The sequence below is a fragment of the Carlito syrichta genome, unplaced genomic scaffold (assembly GCF_000164805.1).
Source record: "Carlito syrichta isolate Samal-C Ts95f unplaced genomic scaffold, Tarsius_syrichta-2.0.1 Scaffold315407, whole genome shotgun sequence".
NCBI classification, from domain to species: Eukaryota; Metazoa; Chordata; class Mammalia; order Primates; family Tarsiidae; genus Carlito; species Carlito syrichta.
Window position 1 is genome coordinate 1,748,104 of NW_007259503.1, and position 26,317 is coordinate 1,774,420.

A 26,317-nucleotide genomic window follows, 5' to 3' on the forward strand; every position below is an offset into this window, starting at 1 on the left:
TTTGTAATCCAAATGGAAGTTTCTAGCAGGCAGCTGGAAATGGACTTTGGTAGAGTTTTTCAGGGCTGGAGACAGAATATATTTAGAATCTGAAATTTTATGATAAAAAAATTAGTATTCATATTGAAGGAAGGACTTCAGAAATAGAAATATATGTGTGGAAGAAAAAGGAAAGGTGATAATGAAGAAGCCTTAACTTTATTAGTATTATAGTGGGCTAAAGGTAGAAATCATCTCAAAATTGGAGAAGCAATCAACAACATCTTAATGTTGATATAAAATCAAGGTGAATAAAAGACTGAGAATGATCCACTGAACGAAGTAATTAGAGAATATTTTAAATTATTAATTCAATTAATTAAACAATAAAAGCACATAAGAGGTGTTAACAAATTAACCATATGTATTCTAGTTAAGACTTTTTTAGAGAAAATATCACCCTTTGGGGGTCACCTGACTTCAAAATTAGAATAATAACCCAAAACACCACTCATTTTTTGAATTACTGAAGTGTTGGAAGTCTAATACATGTATCAGTTTTCTGATGAAATTTACTCTACAATTTACTTGTAACTGTTTTTGTAATTCTTCAATTTCCTTAATCTACAACAAAGTTGAAGAGTAACCTCTTAAATAAATAATTAAATAACAGACCAATGATTGGGAACAAAAGCAGCAAAATTATCTTACTGCCTATATTTATTTCAAAGGGCTAAAAATATCAGTTGCTTCAGTTTAAAGAAGTTTCTTGATTTGGATGTTGTGATTTAAATCAGAATATAAGAGAAACTTTATGTATCTATAGCAACTATAGAGGAGCATTGGCTGTAGGGGTTTAAATAACCTATTGATGTAGGTGCATCAATAATTTCAGCATGACTTACTACAGTGCCATAGATGGCCAGGGAGCCATTGCCTAGTTGCTGGATTCTGTGGCTAATTTCAACATCTACTCCTTTTCTGCTCCACTGTATGGTTGGGGTGGGATCTCCTTTCACCTCACAATTCAGGATTGCATTGCCACCAAGGGGCTCAAACATATTAGAAGGGTAGTCACGTTTGAAGACTGGAGGTTCTGGAAAATAACACAAGATGGGTACAAAGCAAAAGTTAGTGCTGACAATGTCTTTGCTATTGTTGATCTATTTAAAAAGATAATCTAGTGAAGAAGAGAAAAAGCCGCTTTAGAACTTCACAAATTTTCCAAATCAGCTGCTTATGCAATGTCACCAGACAATGTTGTCAAATATTCGGAGGGAATGAGTCCACTTTGTGTGAAACGATCTCTTTACTTACTTCTTATCTACTTTTTAGTTAAATGTTTATACTTTTTTCTCATGAATTTGCACATCTGCAAAATAGAACTAAGTGGATTAATAAACTGAAATTATATTGTGTTACTATATAACAAAGAAGCAAAACACTAGCCATTGATTATAAGTAAATTATAAATTTAAAATGCGGGGGGGCGGAAGGTGGGATTGACAGTAGTCGAGATCTGCCTGGGGAGGGGGGCACACCTCATCAACAAGGGTACCTGCACGGTGAATATTTGTATACCTAACCCTGAATTGTACCCCACAATTTAAAAATAAAATTAAATTAAATTAAAAAAATAAAATTACTAAAATAAAATAAGCAAGCGCATCAGCCCGAGAGAAACCCCACACCCGGAACCTTCTGGCACTTCTGCCCAACAGTATTCACAAAGCGCAAAGACAAGTTCTGGGCAGTACCCTGGCTGTGACCGAGGTTCACACTAGTGACACCTGTGGGACCCAGAAAAAAAAAAAGGAAAAAGAAAACAAAGAAAAATGGAGCACTTTTACCTACCTTTCACATAAACAAACCCAATTGCTTTCACAAATCCAACACTGTTCTCTGCGGTACATACGTAAGTACCCGAGTCCTCTTTGGACACTCTTTCAATAACAAGTTCACTGTGTCCATTGACACTGTCAAAGTGGGCTGAAAGAAACAAGTTAGAAAACAACACAAATGCCTCTCAGTAACTTAGGAAAAAATTTCATGACAGTTCAATATTTTGCAGGCTGGATTTATGAGTTGGTCAGCAATTGAACCAGAGAGATGACATTGGAGAAGAAAGCGTTATACACAGATTTCTTCCTCTGAACTATTTACTGTGTCTATAGACACTTGTTGGAAGAATAAAAAATAGCAGAAGGAACAGGAAAAGAGAATGAAAACAAACAACTTTTAAAAATTATTTTAGATTTGATTTAAAGTACACCTTTCATCACAATGTGTTGCTTAAAGCTGGCTCACAGTCTAAATCTTTCATTTAGAAATATTACATTTTCCATTTTGTTTATCTCACCACCACTTTTCCTCCCAAACAATTTACATCAAAAACATGAAAACATTTTCAGCTTATAATTCAACTGACTTGGCAGGTCAGAGGGGAAATCGTGAAAACAAATGCTAGTTAAGTAATAATGACAACATGATCAAATTTGTAATAATTTAAATTTCTCTATGAATCATAAATGATGATGACATAAATATTTATGAAGGTATGTTTTAAAAAATTACAGTATTAACATTTATAAAATTTATAATATTTAGAGTAGAATATAAGGTTAACATGCTAATGCTAAAACAACTAATACTAAATAAAATTCTAACTAAATCAGTCAATATCTATGTTTACTTTGCATGCTTTTTCCCACTCATGTTATTTTAAAAAACTGTATACTGCTGAATAAGTTAAGCTTTAAGTGGAAAATTAAGCTTTAAAGGTTAAATAGCTACATTAGTACTACACCTTTAGGAAACAGTACTGATTAGATTTTTTTAGTCTTTGTTTTCCCTTAGTGAAGTGTACTGCTGTTATTATTGATGTAATATAGTTGATAAATTCCAGTCATTTGGATAAAGCTTTACAACAGAAAAAAACCCTCAAGCTTATCACTTACTTTTGTAGTAAGACATTTAGTAAGTTCTGAAGTACTACACTCTCAGCATTTACTAAATAAGACAATTTCTCAGTACTCAAAGTGCCTTTATGCTGATGACAAAGTCTAACAGAACTGTATATATTTGTCCTTTCAGGAATGAGTGCTCCTGGGTTCTAGGCACCACCTTAACACATAGTACACATGGTGACTAGAAATTTTCTATGTAAATTGATCTGCATTCTATTAGAAGTTGATTTATACAGTGAGAAGCAGAATTTTTCGCTGTAAAATTAGGTGAATCTTCCGAGTTCCAACAGTATCCACCTTGACCCATTTATCAATGATGAAACATCCAGGTGGGATACATTTAGGTGTCTATATATATATATATTACTGTCTTCTCATGGAGTACAGTGATTATTTATAGGACAAAAAAATCTACTTATAACCTGAAAGATATGATCCTGTGACCAACTTATCCTTTTAAAAGAATAGACAGAACATATGTACTGAGCAGAGGGTAAAAACCAAGCAAGGGCACACATTTTATAGAATTTAAAGCAATCAATTCCTACTTTGTTACTTTTCAATGAATTCCTACACCTATAGGAACTAGATCTTGGGTTAGAGTTCTACATGGGTACATTTACTCACTTCTTAGGAATTAAATCACCAACCTGGGATAATATTGTTATTGAAGGTCCATGTTAATTTGGGCAGTGGAATACCGGTTGCTTTACAACTTAATCGTAGCTGTTCTCCTTTATTTAATGACACATCTCCAGGAAGTTCAGTAAAAGTGGGGAGAACATGAACAGTCAGGCTGACAGTGTGTGTATCTTCACCTGCAGCATTGCTAGCAATGCAGGTATAGCTGCCAGAATCTTCCAGCTAAAATAAAATATTCATAGCACTTACAATTTCATAATCTTATCTCATACTACAATTGTGCAGCTAGGTCCCCAAAGGAGTAAGCTTATCTAAAGATAAGTAACATAATTCACAGAACTACAGCAATCATTTTTTAGTAGTAAGACTTCAGAAAACTTCAGATTCAGGTTTCCTAGTCATCAAGTGTCCTGCTGCTCTGCAACATACAAATAAAGAACAAATCATTGGCCGGGCTCGGTGGCTCAGCCTGTAATCCTGCGCCTTTGGGAGGCTGAGGTGAGTGGATTGCCTGAGCCCGCGGGTTTGAGACCCGCCTGGGCAGCGAGACCTCATCTCTACAATAAATCAAAAAAAATCAGCCAGGTGTGGTAGCGTGCGCCTGTAATTCCGGCTACTTGGAAGGCTGAGGCGGAAGGATCGCTGGAGGCCAGCAGGCGAGGCTGCGGTGGCTGGGAGCAGCCACTGCACTCCAGTCTGGGCGACAGAGTGAGACTCCAACTCAAAAAAAAAGAACAAATCATCCCAAAGGCTGACAGCATCTTGACAGTACAGTTGGCTCTCTGGATAACATGGTACCAAAGACCAACAAAACTTCAAAGGAAATGGCAAGTGGAAGGGCACTATTACCTACAATTCTGGAGTTTCCCTTGCTAAATCCAAAGGTCAGCTCTCATCCCTCATCCTGCTTGACGTGCTAGCTGCATCTGACACAATTATGATTCCCTTCTCTTTGAAACCGTGTCATCACTTGCTTCCAGGTCATGACCATCTCCTAGCTTCCCTCCTACCTCACTGGTTGCTCCTTCTCCATCTTCTTTTGCTGACTTCGCTCAACATTATTATCTCAATGTTGGCATGTGAGCGGGTTCAGCCTCTTTTTCTCTCTATCTGTCCTCAATTTCTTGGTGATCTCACACAGTATTATAGCTTTAAATACCATCCATTTGTTGATGAATACCAGTATCTCCAGCCCAGAGCTTTCTTCCAAACTCCAATTATATTCACTCATTCCAACTCTCTGCTTGAATTCCTAATAGACATCTCAAACTCTGGCCCCAAACTGAACTCCCAATTTCTCCTTGCCCTTTCCTGTGCCACTTGTAGCCTTTACCATCTCATTGATAGCTATTCTATCCTTCCAGTTTTTCATGCCATTGGTCCTAGACATCTGAGTCAATCTTTATTTTTTTTCTTTCTCACACCTTAATTTGAGTCTATCAGGAAATGTTAGCTTCAAAGCATATGCAGAATCCCACAATTTCTTACCTCTTTTTTGCTAACATTCTGCAGTGAGTTCTATCATTTCCCATCTGCCTCCAGATGGTCTTCCCAATAGGTCTCCCTGCTTCCGTCCTTGCCTCCCTGCCATCTATTCTCATCACAACAGTCAATGACATCCTTCAAAAATGTAAGGCAGATAATCTTGCTCCCTTGCTCAAAACCTGCAAGGGATTCTGACTTTTATTCAGAGTAAAAGGCAAAATTGTCACAATGACCTACAAGATCCTATATGATCTGGCCTCCATTGTTCTCCGACTTCTCCCTTTTTTCTTTCTTCTTTACTTTCACTGACTACCTGTTTCCTCAATTACATCAGGCATTTTCCCACCTTAAGTTCTGTGCACTACCTATTTTTCTGCCAGGTATGTTCCTCCTCTAGATATTTGCTTAGCTAATATACTTCTTTCAAGTTTTGCTCAAATATTACCTTCACAAAAGGAACATGCTCTGACTTTCCTACTTAAAACTGTAACTGGCCCTGCTCTAACTCTTGATTACCTTGTATGCCTCTCTTTTATTTTTCATACCACTCTTTTTTCTTTTTTTGTGAGAAAGCAGGATTTATTGAGAGGACAGAAAAGCTCCCACAGTGGGAAGGGACCTGAAGGGGTTGACTTCCACTCTTTTTTCTTATGACTTATTGCATATATAATAAGTTGATTATTTTAAATTTTTTATCATCTTCTTCCTCAAGAAATGAACTCCATGAGAACAAGGAACTTTGTTCTTTTGTTCCCTGATGCATTCCCATTGCCTAAACTAGTGGTAATCACAGAGAAGATGCCCGATAAATATTTATTGAATTAATGACTGAATGTTCCTGAGGCATTAAGGTATATATTACAGACTTTTTTATTTTAAAAAAACAGTTTAAATTTTTTTCCATTGGAGCACCAATAATTGAAAATACAATATAAAAATCACAACATTTATTATAGATACAATCTCAATTTGATTGCATGCTATTGCCTTTTTTAAAAGGGCACATGAGAATAAATTGTATTGCCTGTACAGATTTCCTTAGGTTGTGACCGCTTAGGTTTAAAATCAAGGTATTTACGCAAGTGAAGCATTTAAAAATCTGGATAGTACTTATCATTCATAAATAGATTTGTACATATCATTTGTCTCTCATCTGGTATTTATAAACTACTTCATTGTTGGTACTCTTTTACTGTATTTGAACCACTGTCTCACTAAAACTCCAAACTGTGTTTTTTTTTTTCTTCCTCATTTAATTCCTTAAGATCTAGAAGAGAGATTGAGAGGTCAAATCCAACATTGCTGAACATGGGGATTAGTGTGCAATACAAATATTTAGTAGTTTAAACAAATAAACTTAAAAAGATGTATCCTTATCTTATCAATTATAAAATTCACATTTTAAACTTTTAATGACTCTAAAATTGGGATACAATTTAGACACTGATGGTCTGCTATCGTTTACTCGGCTGTATATGCTTTTTACTTACCGCTGATATAAACTTAGATTTGAAGAAATACAATTTTTGCTGCACACTTAATTGTGTTAGAGCCTTATGACATAACTTGTCACTAGCACTATTTACCTGGTAATCCCAGAAGTCTAGCTAATTGGTTAACATTATACTATAAAGTAAATGTGATCGATTTCATCATTATAATGTGTACAAATTTAATTCCAAAATCTGTAATGAAATCTAGACATTTTGAAGAGTTATGGGAAGGCACAAAATATCCACAAATACTACAAAACTGACTTACAGTTTAAGCATGTCTGATATTTGGTGCCAAGTGTGGATACTGTCAACTCACATGGTAATCTTTTGAAAATTATCATGATGTGCATATTCATAGATCCTTCTTCAAGTGAGTCACAACTGAAAAATGGAGATGCTCATGCTAGTTACTATCCTGTACTGGGATGGTACTCACAAACCTCAGTTTGCACAGATCTTTAAGACCCTAGTTTCTATGTGAATTATTAGAAAGGGTCATTTGAAAGCCCCAGAAGAATAAAACTGCTTTTAGTGTTTAATAGTACAACAGATATTTTTACATCTCCTCTCTTCTTATCATTACTATACAAGGTTATAAGCAAAGAACATAGTACAGAAACTTACAGTTTTTCCTGATAAACACAGATTTCCACAAAAATAGAAATACGAATTTCAGAAAGAGGGTTTTTATGAATTCCTACTATCTGCTAATTACTGTTCTCATTCAAGGGCTGTACAATGAAATATATGCAAAATTAATTTTGTGACCTGAATTTATAAGAATATATTTTTTAATTATGAAAGAATATATTTCCAAGCTAAATTACTAAGAGTAAGAGGGCAAATTTACAATCTGTTTTAAAATATCTGCTCATGTTCATTAAACTTACCTCAACATTTTCTAAAATTAGTTCTCCATATGGTTCAGCTGTGTATTTTCTTAGTAAGTTAGCTAAAAGAACATTATCTTTTTTCCAGTTAATTGCTGGTGTGGGGATTCCATCGGCCACACATGGAAGAATGGCTTGTGAATTTTCATTGACCATGTAGTGTACTTCTGTACTTTGGATCCTGGGTGGTACTACGAAGAGTTTAAAAAAGACATTAATCCAGGAAGTTGACTTCAATAATATTTTTATTCACATTGAAAATTAATACACAAAAGACTCTTTTGAGGGTAATTTTGCTAAAAATATCAAACAAACCTATTAAGTTATTGACTGATTTGCTGCTATGAAAGCAATATTTGTGATGCTAGCAAGAATTTTAATGGATTTGAACTTACTGAATAATATTTAGATTTTATCTGGCTTCCTGACTTTTACATACTTGAGTTTCTTCTGCTTACTATAGTAAAGTAAAACAAACAAAAAAAACCCAACAAAACCCCCAAATTTGTCTGTGATTGTGTAACTGCTGAATTTGTCTCATAGATATATTGAGAAGATGAACTAATAATAGTCACTAGAAAACACCATAAAACATTCACCTGGTATCAAATATTACAAAGTTCTGTGAAATATATATTTATTGCAGTATTTCACATGTTAAAATGAATGCAAGTAAATCAGATCAAAACATTTAAATCTGTTTTTATACTGTGACAGAGGGAATTTTTATAGTGCTTTCATAATTCTGTGCAGTTCCCATGAGTCGATTTTTTTAAACTGAAATTTAGGCAATATAGAGATGAACTGAGTTTTTTAATATACCAAAAAATACCTTAGAGGACTTAGAACTAAGATATTTACCTCTAAAGGAAAGACTTAAAAATTAGTAAGAATCTCTTGGCTCAAAAAGTAAGAATACATTCCTTTCCCCAAACACTGATTTTTGGATTTATTCAAACATATCTATGAGTAATGAACCAATCTTAAGAAAATTAAAACGTGACAGACAACAGTTGGTCTTAAGAAAAATAAAGTTGTTGTATAAACTTTAATTAACTGCTTTCAGTTAAATTTTCAATCAGATATGCTTTCAGTTAAATTAGTTCAACTAAATCAAGTTATTTTTATCCTTTTTAATGATTTTATGAGCAAACATACAAACATATGAATAATTACATGCATAAACAGTATGATTTGGAAAATACAAAAATCTATTTTGCTGAATGATTTGTCATAAACTAAATATTTATTTTAACTAGTTTATGCTGTGTTTTCATTATCTCCTTTATCCTGGTTTTCTTTTTGTTTTTCTTCTTCTTTTTTTTTTTTTTGAGTCAGTCTCACTCTGTCACCCAGGCTGGAGTGCAGTGGCACCCTCATGGCTCGCAGCCACCACAGCCTCAACCTGCTGGTCTCAGGCGATACTTTCACCTCAGCCTTCCATGTAGCTGGAACTATAGGCACACACCACTATCCTGGTTTTCTTTGGGTTGCTATTTCTCCTTGGCTAGGAGTTGCAAAGTTTTAGCATTAGTACATTTACTTCAGTTCTTTTACAAAATAAAAGAACTATGGCTATAACTTTATCATTGATTTCAGCTTTGACCACACACTGCATTTTGATAGGTAGTGCCCTTATTTTTATTATTTTATAAATGATCTGAAGATAAAAACATATTCTTTGCCCTACACATTAGCTGGAAGAGCATTTCTTTAAGTTACCTGGGTTTGGTATTTTGTCATTAAAAATTCACAACAAATTTCTAGGTTTATTGCATTGTGTGCAGGAACTGTGGTCCACATTTTAAAAATTTATTAATAACTGTGTTGTTGTTTAGTATATGGTCAATTTTGGTAAATTTTCTGCAAATACTTGAAAATAAGTATTATTTATTTGAAGGCAAAGGTTTGATGTATACTGATTAGTTCAACTGTATTAACTGAGACCAGGGGAGTTATTTGAAACTCAGATGATGATTTTTAATTTTGACTAAATTAATTATTCAAAAATGTTTCCACTTGAAACTGTCATAACTATGAAGTTGTAAGAAATTCAAAACACTTGAAAAATAAAAACAACATGCACAAATTAAAAAAAAATTAACAGGTAGAAGCTACTCATTATAATAAGAGTTAGTTCTGAAAATAGTAATTGGAAGAAGATTAATTTGCTATTGTTTCCTACTACTAATATTAATAGGGATTCTATCTTTAGTCGTGAAATATACATTAAAAACTAAAAGATTTCAATTCTGATCTTTAGATATTTTGTTAGTTGTCGTAATACAAAGGAAAAATACATTTTTTCTGTTATAAAAATGTAAATATTTTGCTACTTTATATAGTTTGAACCTAATGGAAATTAGAAATCTATTTGACTCATTATTTTAAAGTTGGTCATATCGTGATTAGTTTTGAACCAAGGTGACTTGAAAGCTTGAGAAGTAAAGCAGAAGAGTCACAAGACACAAATAAATGAACTCTTCACAATCAAGTAATCACAATATGAAGGGGTGTAGGTAAAACATTAATTATCCTAGAAATAGTAATAAAATCTCTTTTTCTTACACACATGTGGTAAACACACACACACACACACACACACACACACACACTTCAGGTTACTGAGTTTACATGGTTTTGATTTCCATCAGATTTGCTCTTGGTGGTCTTTTTTCTTTGCCATGGCAATGTAGCACACTGAAATAATTCATGTTAAACAACTTACCGTGGACCGTGAGTTTGGTGCTTGTGCTGCTCGATCCTGCCACGTTCGCTGCCATGCAGGTGTACTGACCAGCGTCATCTTGCTGGGCAAATGCTATTTGCAGAGCACCAGAGCTGAGGATGCGCTGGCGGATTGATTCCATAATCGCATGCCCATCTTTATGCCATGTAATGTCAGGTGGTGGGAGGCCATCGGCCTCACAAGGTAGCATGATGGGCTTGTCCACAGCAGTAACATACTCCCTTGGATGAGGGCTAATGACTGGAGGAACTAAATGACACAAAGTTCAAACCTCATCTTAAAAGCATGAGTGAACAAAACTACACACTACAGCACTGCTCTGGCAAAGTGAAGTAACATTGATAAGAAACAAAATTCTGACTTCATCAAAAAGGAGCATCACACTTTGTCTTTATTGAAACAAAATTTATTAATCCCATTTCAGAAAATAGGTTTCTAGCTGAAATATAAGTGATAACCAACTTAAAATGGGATATAGACATATACTCATGAGGGTTTGCATATCCAGAAAATTTAGGCTGTATCAACAGAAGTATTTTCTTTCACATACATGCAATGGCATGATTCACTTTAGATACTTAAACTTCTAAAATAGACCCCTTCAAGTTTTGGAAAATATTCAACTGTTCAAAGATACTTTTACTCATGCATTTCCTAAGAGCTTAGCATAATGTCTTACCTGCAGTCACCATATTTAATAAGGTATTATTTGAATGAACAAATAAATAGATAGTGGAAAATAATTATATAGGTAAAACTCTTCCCACTTCTTCAAAAACCTGTAAAACGGCTTGTGGTAAGGATTTCCTTTCCAGGTGTTTACAGTAGGCTGATTGCCACTTAGTTATTAGCCGGGATAGTCTACCAAGTCTTAACACATCACCATGAAAAGGCATATGAAATAATTATGAATAATTATATTAAGACTATTTATAATGATCAAAATTATTTGGTTGAATTTGTGCTTACCAATACATACTGTATCTGCAAGGAAATAGTCTATTCAGAATTTCATGCCTGTGGAGCATGTGATCAACTGTGGCTGCTTTTGGAATGTTAAAATGCCTTTAGTTGTTTCATCTGTTTCTTAGTCCCTTCATTGCTCTCAAATCAATAATTTTAATCACTTAATGAAGAAAAAAAACTTCTCCAACTCAAACTGTTCTTTTCTGTGACTTTTATATTGCTGAAACCAATGACTACTTCTGAATCTTTATCCTACTTGACTCAACTGTATTCAACGAAACTGTCTACTCCCTTCTTGAAACACATTCCTAACCTCCATCTAGTTTTCCTCTGACACCTCTGCCCTTTTTGTATTCTTTGCCAGTATCCTCTCCTTTCTTAGTCCATTAAACAATGCATTTCCCGGGACTTCATCCTTAGCAACCTTTTCCATCTACATTCTCTTTTCCTAAGGTGATCTCATTCAGTCTCGTGATTGCACACTAATTACTTATGACTATTTATCTTAGACTATATTTCTCCCATGAACTCTAACTTCATACATATTCAACTTTCTACTTGACATCTCCACTAGGATTTCTAATAGTTTCCCACATCTATATGACCAAACAAAATTCATGATTTCCTTCTTCAGAAATCAGTTCTTCCCCTTGCATTCCCACATGGCACTATCATCTTCTTACTAGCTCAAGCCTGAAGCTCAGGCACCATCACTAATTCTTCTTTTGATCTCTCAGTTCATCAGTTCTCCTGGTAATGGCACCTCCAAAAACATCTTAAATCCATCACTTTTTTCATTCACTCCAGCAATTTATGCTTCTGTCTCTACTCCCAGATTCTAACACCCTGCCTAGATGACTGTAATGGTACTTCCAGCTCTAGTTTTTCTCTTTTTCTAGATCATAATCTACACAGCAGTGAAAGAGGTCTTCCTAAAACCAAATCAGAGTCCTGGCTAACCCTTTCAACAGCATCCTTTGCACAGAGAATAAAATCTAAGTTCCCTGCGGTACTTTGGGCCAGCCAAGCTCTGGCCCTGTCTACTTTTCAGATCTCTCTCATGTTTTGCCGGCCTTCGGCTTGCTCACCCATCTAGCCTCACCGACATACTTTCTTTCCTCACTCTTTCTTGCCTTGGGATCACTGCACATGCTGTCCTCTCTCCTTTGGACACACTGTCCATTGCTTATACAAGCTGATCAATTCAGGTGCCAGTTTAAATGTTAACCCCTCATAGAGAAGGGTAACATCCCGCCATTTATCTAAAGTGGTCTCCACCTATGTCTATTATTTTCCATCTCAGTATTTTGTTCTTCCTCTATATCGCAAAATTGGAATTTATCATTATGTCATTTATTTGGTAGTTTCAGTTTTTCCTTCTCCATTAGAGTTTAAGTACCATAAGAGAAGGGTCATGTCTTGATGTTCAGTGTATTTCTAGTTATGAGTGTTGAATAAATATTGGAAAATATAAAGAAATTGCATTTATAATACACACAAAAGTGCACAATATTCATTAATTCACCATAGTAAAATCATGCCGTAAAGAAATTCAGAATCAGCTCACTCATTCAGTAGCTCAAATCTATTTCCAGGTCACTTCTTATTTACAAAAGCAGTGCATGCAAAATATGAAAATTATGCAAGAAAATATCAGTTAAACATGAAAACACAAAAAAACCTTGCTTTCTCTTTAGAATATTTTTTCCCATAAAATTGGTTTAATTGCAATTATGATTTGTTTTTCTTTAAGTGAACATCAGACCTATTAAAACATCTTTGAATTGAAAACAAAGATAAATTATTGAAGTACCTTGCACGTTTAACTTGATTTTGCCCAAGGCTGTACCAGCTGGGTTCTGGGCAATGCACATGTAACTGCCAGCATCCTCTCGGACAGCTCTGGAGATCTGTAAGCCACCACCAGGAAGAACTGCATGGCTTTTGCCTACATCACAGTTACAAAAGCAGAGTAAAGAGAATTTTTATTTTCATTTAAAATCAAACTGATTTCTGAATCATAAAACACTAAATGTGCCATGATTGTCTTGATCGAAACAGTAGTAAGTACCTGAGGTGACAACATTGATGCCTTCTTTTTGCCATGTAATAAAAGGACTAGGAGTCCCTGAGGCTTCACATGGTAATAAGACGGGATTGTTTAGAATGACATCTAGTTCACTTGGCTGAGGCTGAATCACTGGAGGCTCTATAAAAACCATTCAACAGAAAGAAATAATAGCACTAGTTAATCAGAAATGTTCTGTTGTAGTGATGAGTTTAAGTATGCCCTAGTTCATAATACCAAAATATTAGTGATTCGATTGTCCAAGATAAAAGTGAATATTGGCCATATTACATTCTCTGAGTCTTGCATGATAGCCAGTTTCCAATAGAAGCACTCCATTGGAAAACTAGAAGCAGGGACAGATAATAAAAATCCAAGAAAAATAATTTTGGGATTGTGAGTAGTTTGTTATCGTGTGTCTTTTTTAGTCTATTGAAAAATATCTTTCAGGCTTCCATATCTCTAAAATATGACTGCGGTTATAGCTGTAGATTGTACCACCTTTCAGAAATGACTAAAGAAACCCAATAAAACAAAACTTCAAAACCCAGCAAACTCTTAATGAGTAAATAACCTTTCTTACCTTGAACATGAAGGGTCACATGTCGATGTGCAGAACCAGCTGCATTCCTGGCAACACAAGTATATCTTCCAGCCTGGTTTAATTGTGTGGCAAATATTTCAATTGCTCCTAAAAAGAAAAAAGTTTTAATGTATAGCGCATCTGTATATTTCTAGTTCAATAAATTACGTCTCTCTCATTTTTGTGTGTGCATGTTTTCTGAGCCTAGCAAAGTGGTACTTGGCTTATATTCATATTTATATCTCCTGAAGTGCCTGGCACAGTGCTTTTAAAAGTCTTACAAACAGTGTTATTGTGGCATAATCTATATACTATAAGAGTCACTTGCTTAAATGTACATGTCATGTTTTTCATATATTTACAAAACTGTGCAACACTACCACAATCCAAATTTAGAATACTTCTATCATTTGGTGCTCATTTAAAGTCCTTTTCCACCTCCAATCCCAAACTTAGGCACCACTAATCTACTTTTTGACTCTGCAGAGCTGCCTTTTTGAATACTTCATATGAACAGAATCACACAGTATGTGATCTTTTGTGTCTGACTTCTTTCACTGTGAACATGGTTTTGAGATTTATCTGTGTTAGCATCTGTCAATATCTTGTTCCCTTTTACTGCCAAATAAAATTCCATTGCATGAATATACCACATTTTGTCTATCTATTCATCAGTTGATGGACATTTGAACTGGTTTCACTTTTTGACTGCTGTGAATTATGCATATGAACACTTGCATACAAGCCTTTGGGTAAACATATGTTTTCGTTTCTCTTGGGTAAACACCTAGAAATGGAGTTGCTGCGTCTTAGAGTAACTCTATTTAACATTTTTAGAAGGTTTCAAACCATTTACTTGGCTCAGTAATTTGTGATTAAAAACATGTATTATTATATAGTCAATATATATTACATTGATATATAATACATTACTATATATTACATGATTATATATTAATTTATATTTTATATCTGAATTGGTGCCAATCAATACAGTTTCTGAAATTGCCAAAATTCTTTGCCTTGAAAGCTAAGTTGCATCCTGAGAAGAAATCTCCTATTATTTTTCTTCCATTGAAGAAATATACAAATTATTTTAGAATAATATGCACACACTCATAAAGTCTAGTTGCTAATTTAGTTTATCTCTAGTGTACCTCTGGCACAGGATACATTTTCAGAAACACCAATATGAATCACCTATACTTTCATTTAGGTCATTTTTTCTTCTCAGTACTATAAATTGCATAAATGATGGTTATCATCACTGTCAAAAATTTTCCTTCATAACACTTAACACCCAGCCTTCCTTACTCCATTTTAAAAGCCTTGAAAGCAAGAACCCTGTCTTTTATAGTCTCGAAAACTTAGTATATATCTTATAGCTAGTCTTTAGTATTAAATGTTTGATAAATAAATAGACATTCTATTTGGCTGATGAAAGATGGGCGGTTCACTCACAGGTAACTAGATAAACCTTGGGTTTAGTAAATATACACATAGACATAAATACTAGTGGTCATACATATTATATTCAGGTCAGTCTTAGATATTATTTGTTATTTTTATCCCAGACTTCTTTTTATCTCTGTCTCTAGCTCTCCTTCCTACTCTAATCACAATATTTCCCCAGATGCTTGAGTCTAGGAGTATAGGCATATTTTATTCTTTTAGTCTGGTGCAACAAAAGGCCAGGTAGCTGCCAATTAATAACTAATCCAACTAATAGATGTGAAATCACTGAACTTTGTCTTACCTGAGGACAAAATTCTATAGCCATCTCCCCTGGGAAGCAGTCTCATACCATTTTTGGTCCAGTGAATTGAGGGAAATGGGACTCCAGAAGCAGTGCAGGTAATCACTGCTGGGGTGTGCTTGGTCACTAGTAAGTTTGTAGGCTCATCAGCTATGGAAGGTGGAACTAAAACAACAAAAAGAAAGAAAGAAAACCTACACATTTCCAGACTTACAGATTTCCAAAGACTTTTCATACATCTTCCTCCTTCTGCTCTGAAAGTAAATGTTAGGTAGGTGTAAGTAGAATCCCTCTTGTGAAGTAGTGGAATGGTGAAATGACAGCCTTATAGTAACTTTCAATCCACATGCTAAGCCAGTTCTACCTTGGACAGTGAGATCCATGGTTCTCTTATCCTCTCCGGCACCGTTTGTCACAGTACACTCATAGGTTGCAGTGTCATCCACAGAAGGGGAAATAATTACGAGTGAACCTGAAGACAAGAGCCTAGAAGACACATTTCAAAGCATGAGAAACTACATATAGGATTTCATAAATTTTTCCAGTTGCTTCAACATGGCACCATGTTGTAAATGGACAGAAGCAGAACTATTCCCTCATGTGAATATAAACATCATTTCTCTGATGCAAACTTTGTGCATTAGAGTGTAAGTTTATATGGCAGTAGTTTAAGAGCCTCAAACTTGATATTTACAGAAAGCAATTGGTTGGAAGGATAGTCTGAAGAGATAATCTTGCATTTTTGGAATGCTTATATCACGATCAACCTTGTTTATATATATAAACATACATACGTGTGTGTGTGTGTGTGTGTGTGTGTGTGTGTGTGTATGTGTGTGTGTATTCAAAACTAAAGCAATCTGGATCACGTTAAATGGTTAGGAGGTTTACTATATATCATATATATATGATTTAAAGTAAATATAAATTAAAATATCTATTTTCTTACTTAGGACTGTGCATGGATATAACAGAAATAATTTTATTTAATGAGAACATATTTGACATGCTTTATTATTCAAGGCAATAGCACATTTTTCATATAGTGCAAACTTTAAAGTCACTGAACTCTCAATGTCAAAGATTAAAAGCATGAGAGAGAAAGAGAAATGAAAGAACTTCAACTGAAGCATCCTTAGTTTTATTTTTCCTCATATATCCATTCAGAATGGATATATGAGGAAATATAAAACTTTTTTGTCAAAGTGAACCTAAGAAAACATTTCTTCTTAGTACTGTTACAGATCATTTGACAGGATAACTATCTATTAGCTCAAGAGAGATTTTTTAAAAAGTGATGCTCACTTAAAGCATCAGAAATTATTAGTGATTTAAAGTTTAGCCTTTGAAAAATAGTCATATTATGAACTATGGTAGTAAATTTGGAAAAATGCAAAAAATTGGAGAAAATGCTTTTTTCTTCCCACACATGCTGACAAATATCTAAATTGTATTTCAATATATAAAATTTGATTTTTATTTTACAACTAAAGCTTATATTTAGTTTTATAGAATAATTTTTCTTTTACATCAAATTATTCATTTATCCTTTGCCTTTATAAAATTCTTGATCATTTCTATTCTTGATTATTTCTATTCTTGATTATTTCCATTCTATCATTTCCCTTCTGAAGAAATATATAAATTATCTTAGAATAATATGCACATACTCATAAAGTCTAGTTGCTTTTATAAAAGCAAAGGATAAATGCATAATTTGATATAAATATGCCAAAGAAATCAAGTAGAATAGAAATCTAATATTGTAGGATTTGTGCAGGGAAAAGTTGCACCAATAATTAAGAAAAAGGTTTTAGGCTGAAAAATGAATTCAATGTTAAGAAAAAAACCAATATTCTCTGTATAATTTGTCATACTTTGTATAGTTGCTGCTGCCCCGATTGACTTAAAATGTTGATTCTTTTAAACAAATGTTTCTAAATACTAGGTGAGATAGTTCAATTAAATTATACTTACCTGTATGAATTCTGATTTTGATCCACATTAAGAAGATGCCCATTTTTTCTCCAACTGATTGATGGTTTTGGTATCCCAGCAGCCTCGCATGCCAGAGTAGTTTGAACATTTATTGTTACAGTTATGTTGTTAGGACCCGGAGCAATAGATGGAGGAACTAAAACAATGTCACCAAATAAATAAGAAGAAAACACATTTAGCAAATAGTATGCCACTGGAAGCATTTCTGCTGAACTGATATTAGTCATTGTTCACTTGTCTCACAGTTGTGAACACAATAAGGCTCTGTGAATTTTTTTTTTTTTTTTTGAGTTGGAATCTCACTCTGTCACCCAGACTGGAGTGCAGTGGCCGCTCCCGGTCGCCACAGCCTCAACCTGCTGGACTCCGGCGATCCTTCCGCCTCAGCCTTCCAAGTAGCTGGAATTACAGGTGCGCGCTACCATTCCTGGTTAATTTTTGATTTATTGTAGAGATGAGGTCTCGCCAAATTGCCCAGGCGGGTCTCGAACGCATGGGCTCAGGCAATCCACTTATCTCAGCCTCCCAAAGCGAGTAGATTACAGGTTGAGCCACAGAGCCCGGCTAAGGCTCTATGAATTTAAATAGTGCTGTGATAATGTTAACTGTAGAGAGGAGAACGTGGTGCTTGACTATTCATAAAATAATGTAATTTGCTTAAATAGTCTTCAATGTCAAGGTCTTCATGACTTCACTTGTTTAAGCTATCAAAGAGAACTTGAAGTCAGGTGTGGTGTTGCACACCTGCAATCCCAGCTATTTGGCAGGCTGAGGCAGGATTGCTTGAGGCCAGGAACCTCAGGCTAGCCTGGGCAATATAGTGAGACTCTGTATCTTAAAAAAACAAAAAATAAAAAAAGAGAGAAGGAAGGAAGGGAGGAAGGAAGGAATGAAGGGAGGGAGAGAGAGGGAGGAAAGGAGGGATGGAGGGGGGAGGAAAATAGAGAAAAAAAGGGAAGGAAGGAAGGAAGGAAGGAAGGAAGGAAGGAAGGAAGGAAGGAAGGAAGAAAACAGCATCTGACACAAATACTGGATGTTGTTTATCAAGGTCTATTTACCATGGACCTGCAAATCTATTCGTCTGCGGTCTGTTCCAGCAGAATTGGTAGCCATACACAAATACCGTCCAGTGTCAGTGACATGTGCTGACTGAATATGAAGAAATCCATTTTCCGAGATGGAGTATCTGCAAGAAAAATTACGAGTGAAGTCTCTGACTCAGCCTTGTAAAATTATTCACAGTTTGACTGAGGGCAATTCTAAAGACTTGGTGAAATCCATGTTCAGTCTTCTTCCTGTTTCAGATGACACATGTTTTACAATACCCTTGGTGAAAGGTGTATAGCAGGTGGGTTTGTGGTCTTGGATTATAATCATTAGGTAGACATAAACCTTAGGAATTATACTTTTAAAATACTAAATTCTGATTTTCAGAGGAAGATGAAATGACTAATTCTAAACATAACAAGACCATGATAATGCACTGGAAAAAAGATTTAAGAATTTGTATTTCCATTCTTAAAGATTTTTCATTCTTTTCCCGAATTGTTACCTTGCATGAGTTCCAGTTAGAACAGCTCCGTCCTTTCTCCATGTTATCCTTGGGGTTGGCACACCTTCAGTGAAGCATTCTAATACAGTTGACTTATTTAAGAGAATGACAAGACTCTGGGGGCCGCCCTTTATGGTTGGAGGAACTAACAAGAGATGTACATGAAAAAAAATGAGTTATGCTAGATAGCACAGCCTGAACTAAGACCCTGAAGATGTAATACAAGATGAGCTTTGAGTACAATGTATAGCTTTGTCTACACTAATCTGGGGTAGGATAAATAGAATGGAGGTTTAATTCCTGAAGTTTTACCCAAGATACTTTGTGTTTAAAAATAAAAAATAGATGGGGAGGGAAATTTTAAACCCCTGATATGGTGTATGAAATCTGGCTCTCTATGAAAGGGGCCTGAATAAAAATCATCTTGGGTCTGATGCAAATTAAAGATGATATTTCTTATTTCTCTTTGGCCAAATAATGGTCAGAGAATGTTAACACTGGAACAACTTCACTTTAAATAAAGAACAGAAAGTGGGCTGTTGTACCAAAAAGCACATCTGTGGTCAATTATGCAAGTCTCAGAGCATGCATTTTATTAATCATCAAATTCATGTGGGAATAGAAAGTCTGAATTTTAATTTTAGTATCAGGATTACTAGTTGTGTGGGTCACCCAACAGCCTGTTAAATTTTATATATCAGATATCAAAAGAGACTGTTTTGGGAGAAAAGTCGATATTATCTTCCTGAATTTTGACACATTTTGGTATTGAGACATTATATTTAAGAAAGTTGTAGTCCTATGGCAGTCTCCATCTAGCACATATACAGCCTCAAGTCACCATCAGTAAAAGTGAACTAAACGGTGGGTCATTTGTCATTCTGTGATTTCATGTATTGATTTCCTCAATGGTTTTGATCCAAATGACACAACATATCATGACATACCAACAACAACTGGATATATATCTACTAAGATAGAGTAATATGCCTCTAGTTATTTTTTAGAAATTGAGATAAATCACAATATAGTTCTAATACAAGTACTACATGTTGTCTTTTTCAGAATAAATAAGATGACCACAAGGTTTCATTTATATGCTTATGAAAAAAAAAGTATCTTTGAATGCCCTTAATTAAATTTTTAAATTGTGAAACAATGAATAACTCTTCTTACCATTTACAGTGAGAATAAATTCTCTTGTGGTCTTTCCTGCAATGTTGCTGGCAACACAGGTATAATTGGCTGTGTCACTTAGGTCTGCATTATTAATTTGCAAATATCTCCCTCCAGATAGGATTCGCACTCGAGGCGTTGCCTGAAATCAGCAAGTAAGATTTACATTAAAATGTCAGGAAAAGAGAATAATATATTATCTTATAGCATCACAAGTAATTACAGTGAACTGTGAAGGTGCTGTCTGCCAACATGCTTTGTCTGTTTCCCAGCATAGTTTTAGTATGACATACTAAAAAATCCCTGGGAACTATTTCAATGAGTGCAGTTAAGTCAGAGGCACATGCTATGTCCCCAGTTTTTCTGGCCATAATGGTCCATTCAAGAGTGAACAGGTGACTCAGTCAGACCTGTCAGAGTCCTCCTCCAGACTTTTGCTAGAAGTGTTGGGGAAAAGGTATGCTCTTTTTACCAGAATCATGGGTTGAGAGGATGACATAAGCCTGGAGGCAGTCTGATCATGTGGGAACAGGCTGCCCTGAATATAAGACAAACCAAGTGGAGTTGGGATTGAGATAAAGGTCACAAATGCTTCATTACATAATTAAGAGCCTCTGGATTTTGTAATGCTCAAAGCCTAAATTCACCAATTATTGTAGTCAATAAGTTTTCTTTTTTTATTCTTTGAAGTTGGTTTGGGTTTGAAGTCTCAAGAGTTTTAAAGCTTCCTGACCAATAAATTAACTTTGGTCAACTTAGAGAAAAACATTATCCTCTAACATTTTTTGAATAAGTAAATAAACTATTTTAGTCTACAAATATTTGTTAAGAGTTTATTTTGTGTCCAGGCATGGGACCAAGGATTATGAAAATATAGCACAATGAAACCTAATCTCTGCTATTAAGTCTAATTGGGAAGACAGACGTAAACAAGTAATTCTAGTATTAATTATAATGTTTGATGTTCATAATTAATAAAAAATGCCAGATCACATCAAAGATTGATATTCTCTGGCGGACTTAAGAGGAAAGCATTCCAGGAATAGCCCAAATAATATTACTTTACCCTATAAGCTCTGTCCAAAATAAAGATGTATTTCTAAAGAAAAAAAAGTTGTTCACACTAAAATATGTGGTTCAGACTCACTCATTTTAAAAGTTCACATATTTTCTCTATGCCTTTCATGGCTATTAGTGACAAAATTATGATACCTCTGGTGAGATTTTTTTCTAGACCTTTCATAGCTATTAGTGACAAAATTATGATATCTCTGATAAGAAATATATATGGTAAGTCCTGTAGAACATTTTAATTTTTAAGTTTTATATGGGAGTAGCAGAGTTTTATTTTTTATTAAATTTTATTTTATTATAGATATGTGAGGTACAGCAAGGATTAATTACACAAGTAGACTGCATGCAGGTGAAGTTTAGGTCTCCAACTGGCCCTCATTTCCTATGGTATAAGACCAGGTACTCTTTGTGTTGTTACACCCTGCTTCCCCCACCACCCCCAGCAGTGCCCCGCAACTGCCAATCCCTCCCTTGTATGGCAGAGTTTTAGGCTGATACAAACTTTCAGATCATTTTTTTTTTAAGAGATAGAGTCTCACTCTGTCACTGAGGCTGGAGTAGGGGCAAAAGCATAGCTCACTGCAACCTTAAATTCATGGGCTCAAGTGATCTTCCCACCTCAGCCTCCTGTAGGACTACAGGCACGCACCACCATGTCCAGCTAATTATTATTTTTTTTGGTAGAGACAGGGTCTCGATATACTGCCCAGACTGGTATTGAACTCCTGGCCTCAAGCAGTCCTTCCGAAGCACTGTGATTATAGACATGAACCACCATGGTTGGCCCAGAATGATTTTTATAATGTCCTTCTTCCATAAATATCTTAAGTTTTACTAACTTATTCAGTCTTATTACAATTTTCTTCCATTTACCACTAGTGATCCTTCCAAATTTGACTTCTCTCCTCAAACACAACCTCATTCTCAGCTGAAGACTTTGCTTTCTGTTCCAATGAGAAAAATCACAGCCCCATACCTGCACTTCTTTCCTCTTCACATGTTGGGTATAAATGCAACCCTCCTTTTATTTTAAAGATGTGGGGTATAATTCGGGGTTAAGTATATAAATGTTCATTATGCAGGTACCCATGTTGATGAGGTATGCCCCTCCATCCCCTGGCAGTTTCCCTCAACTGCTAATCCCACCCCCCCCCCTTCCCCTGGCAGTTTCCCACTACTGCCAATCTCTTTCTTATAGTATTATGATAATTTTTCAAGGTCAGCTTATGAGTGAGAACATATGGTACTCTGTTCTTTGTTTCTGTGATAGAGCACTGAGTAGGATCGACTCTAAATCCAAGTTGCCGCGAAGTCGCATATGTTTGTCCTTGTTTATGGCTGCATAATATTCCATAGTGTATATGTACCACATTTTTTTTTATCCAGTTCAGCTTCAATGGACAGCATGGTTGGTTCCACGTTTTTGCTATTGTGAATAGAGCTACAACAAACATGTGTGTGCAGCTATCTTTTTTGTAGAAATGATCTGAGTTCCTCCGGAGCAATACTGCTTTCTATTTCCCCAACTCTGCAGAAAATGGTAAAGCCTAAATTTTACATTTGTGTCCTGGGTCCCATTGCATTCTCACTCGACACTCCTCATCTTATAAAACCCTCTTCTCCTATATTTTCCATCACTTTCTTTCAGCAAATACACATATAAAAATCTCTTCTATTTAAAGAATTGCCCATACTTGTTTCTACTTCCTTTTCCTTCATTAACTCCTCAAAAACTGCAACCTGCCTTCTATTTTCATCATGCTTTTGAAGAACCACTGCTCAGATCTTTAATCATCTCCATGCATTGCCAAAGCCAATAGACACTGATTTGTACATTCCGTGGCCTTTGTCAACCACTTCTCTTTTCCTTGGCTTTCAGTATACTAACATCGTCTACTTTTAATCCTATCTCTCTGAGTCCTCCTTCTCAGTTCCATTCATCTTCTCTTCCTCCTTTGTTCACCACACTACTGCCTAAAGCTTTATTCTTATTTAATTGGTCTTCTCATACCTATGGTTTCTGGTCAAATGCATCCAAACAAATCAACAATGGCTATACCAAAAGAACTACCACATCAAAGACCCTATTTTTTGAGGAAATATGGACCAATATTTTTCAATGATTTAGAGAAACTCTCTTTGGATAATAAAAGTAAGTCAAACTCAAAATATCTAAACCTGAACTCATCTTTTTTTAATCACTGGTGAACTCACCTTTACCTAGTACTGACATCACTTGGCCAATCTGGAATCAGCTAGGATTTCTCCATCATCAACATTCACTCAGTCCCAACCTTCACACCTATTGGTCTAGAGTGAAATGCACACATGGGAGACGAGACCATGGAGGTGATGTCAGAGCTTGAAGGGCCTTGTGATGTAAGCTGGGTAGTTTAACAAGAATCTTGAAATCTATGCGGAAGCACCAAAGGATTTTAATCAAGTCCTATCTCTGCCATACTAAGCTTCTCAGAATAGCAGCACTCCTTTTCCTGAAATGTCTCTGTACATGCCATTACTCATGATTGGATTCCCTTTCTTCTTTTTGCTCACCCAATACATATGTATCCTTTAAAACTGAACTCACTGTTTCTAAGAGGTTTCCCTGATCTGTCTTTCACCCTTTAGTCTGGGTTATTTGTTTCTTTCTGTTGCTATAAAATTCTGTAGGTATAATTTAGTAGTAGTAACCATTTTACAATCTTTGACTTTTCTCTGTCTTTTCAGAGAGTCTGTGAACTCCTTGAGAGTCAGGACTATTCTCAGTAGCAATTATAGTGCCTAGCATTATAATAGGCACACAATAAATAGCTAAACTGAAGCACAGGAGGGTTAAGTGATAGGCATGATGATTTAGCATATAAATAACTCTCAGATCCCAGTCTCTCTGTTTGGTGTTTGTGTGTTTTGGTAGTAGTGGAAGTCGTTACGCCTTAGGTGTTAAGGGGACATAATCTCCTTTTATAATCAACTTCTAGAAACATATCCTGTAGGTTATGATACAGGATGAGGTAGAATAAAGAAGAAAAAAAAAAGGATAAATAATAGCAGGATAAGCACAATCAAAGTATTCAAGGTCAAAGCTTCCAGCCAGCCCTAAAAGACTACTGAGGATCCTGGGCTATGGCACTCCATGACAGCAAATAGGTATCACCTGAGCATGGGAAGCTTTAGAGAGCGAGTACCTAGTTTATCAAGAGTTCCAGACCCAGATCACCTGTTATCTATGAATATTACACAGATCTTTGAGATCACTCCTGAGGTCCAAATTTAGATCAGGGAAATCCAGTAAAAGAAGGGTTAACCCTAGAGTCTTGGCAGGATAACTCAGTTATTTTGAGACTCTGATGGTTTAAAAAAAAAAATAGCTGAGTGTTTCAAATCAGTCTTGAATCCATGGGCTCCAGGAAGTACATACTTGGGCCAATTTCCAGAGTGTCATGAGTCTAAAGACCTTTCTTTTGACCCAAAACCAACTATTAACTACCCCTGCAAAGGTTAAGAAAAGAACAAGCTGATTAAAAGCCCCTGTGCCTGCCTTGCAATGTTAAATAACTAGTAGCCTGATGTTATTTGGTTTTATCAAAGCTGAATTTTGTGTGTGTGTTTGTGTGTCTGTGTGTGTGTGTGTGTGTGTGTGTGTGTGTGTGTGTCTCTAGAACTTAGCAAAAGATTTACCTGCAACCGTTCTCCATTTTTGAGCCAGGTAATTACAGGTGGAGGCACTGCATCTGATTTGCATTCCAATGTCACTTGTCTGTTCCGTAACACAGTGAAATCCTGGGGTTCATCAGTTCCAGCGATATTGGGGGGCACTGGGTATGAGATCAAATACAACAAAGGCTCTCAAAAAATGAGATGTAAAATGATCTGCATTAGCAATAGTGTTCAACAAATGTTGGTTCTGCTATATGAAATAATGCATAAACTTAAAACATTACTGACTTTATTTATAATACAGATAACTACTAACAGTGAAATGTTTTTGAATTCCTGTTCAGTGCTTTCATATAATTAATAAAATCCTTCCAACCACGTGAATTGCAGGATACACAATATAATCTCATTATTATCACCATTTGACAGTAAAGAAACTGAAGTACAATGGAGGTGTTCCTTGTCCAGGTTCTATACTAGGCAATAATTTTCTCTGAACATAAGATTTTAAAAGCACCTAATTAGAGAGTGTCCATCATAATATACAGAATGTATTCTTTATATGACTCTTGCATACAGAATTTAAACATCAATTAAAGGTAGGTATAATTTGTGTGTGTGAATGGGGAGGGGGCACTTAAATCCCACTGTTTGCACCACCTCATCATTTAGGCTGCAAGAATGAAACAAAGATCTGTTTCATTTTTCAAATATTCCTCCTCACGAAGAGTAACTCCCATCTCTATGTCAAAGCAGCATTGGCAGAGTCTAACTGGCCCAACTTTTCTAGGAAACAAATTGGCAGTAAGTTTCAAAATTCTCAAAGGTGTGTATATGCATGTACATGCATGTGTGTAACTAAGCGAGTAGATGTAAAGAAATTTCTCAAAATAGAATAGGGTAACATGTCTGTACAAAGATGTCTGTAAGAGTGTTGTTTATATTGGTGAAAATGTAGGAACAGCCTAAATATCCAAAAATAGAGAATGAAATGGGACACTATGCAATCACTAAAAATAATGCTATAAAAATATATTTATTGACATAAAAATGTTCATTATACCATTAGGTGAGATGAAAAGCAGGTTAAATACTATACTATACTATACTATACTATACTATACTATGTAAAGTACATAAATCTAGATACTATATGGTCACATTTTGTGACAGAACATTTATGTGCAAAAAGTCTTGTGTGGTGAGATTATGGATTTTTTTTCCTAATTGTAATTTATATTTTATTATTTTAAAGCAATGAATATGGTCTTTTTTGTGCA

The 26,317-nt window shown here is 35.3% G+C and overlaps 1 protein-coding gene across 1 annotated transcript in view; it reads right to left on the minus strand.

Moving 5' to 3' along the window:
- Positions 1-26,317, minus strand: part of HMCN1 (hemicentin 1) — a 467,592-nt gene that overhangs the window by 49,603 nt on the left and 391,672 nt on the right. Inside the window, exons 71-85 of the mRNA XM_008072785.1 lie at positions 25,059-25,195; positions 20,307-20,448; positions 19,131-19,275; positions 18,637-18,764; positions 17,558-17,714; positions 15,945-16,066; positions 15,581-15,745; positions 13,825-13,932; positions 13,245-13,382; positions 12,987-13,121; positions 10,187-10,456; positions 7,459-7,649; positions 3,596-3,809; positions 1,834-1,968; positions 885-1,075 (exon numbers count right to left, since the gene is read on the minus strand). Of these exons, the coding sequence (XP_008070976.1) occupies positions 885-1,075; positions 1,834-1,968; positions 3,596-3,809; positions 7,459-7,649; positions 10,187-10,456; positions 12,987-13,121; positions 13,245-13,382; positions 13,825-13,932; positions 15,581-15,745; positions 15,945-16,066; positions 17,558-17,714; positions 18,637-18,764; positions 19,131-19,275; positions 20,307-20,448; positions 25,059-25,195 (2,378 nt within the window). The remainder of the gene's footprint in view (positions 1-884; positions 1,076-1,833; positions 1,969-3,595; positions 3,810-7,458; positions 7,650-10,186; positions 10,457-12,986; positions 13,122-13,244; positions 13,383-13,824; positions 13,933-15,580; positions 15,746-15,944; positions 16,067-17,557; positions 17,715-18,636; positions 18,765-19,130; positions 19,276-20,306; positions 20,449-25,058; positions 25,196-26,317) is intronic.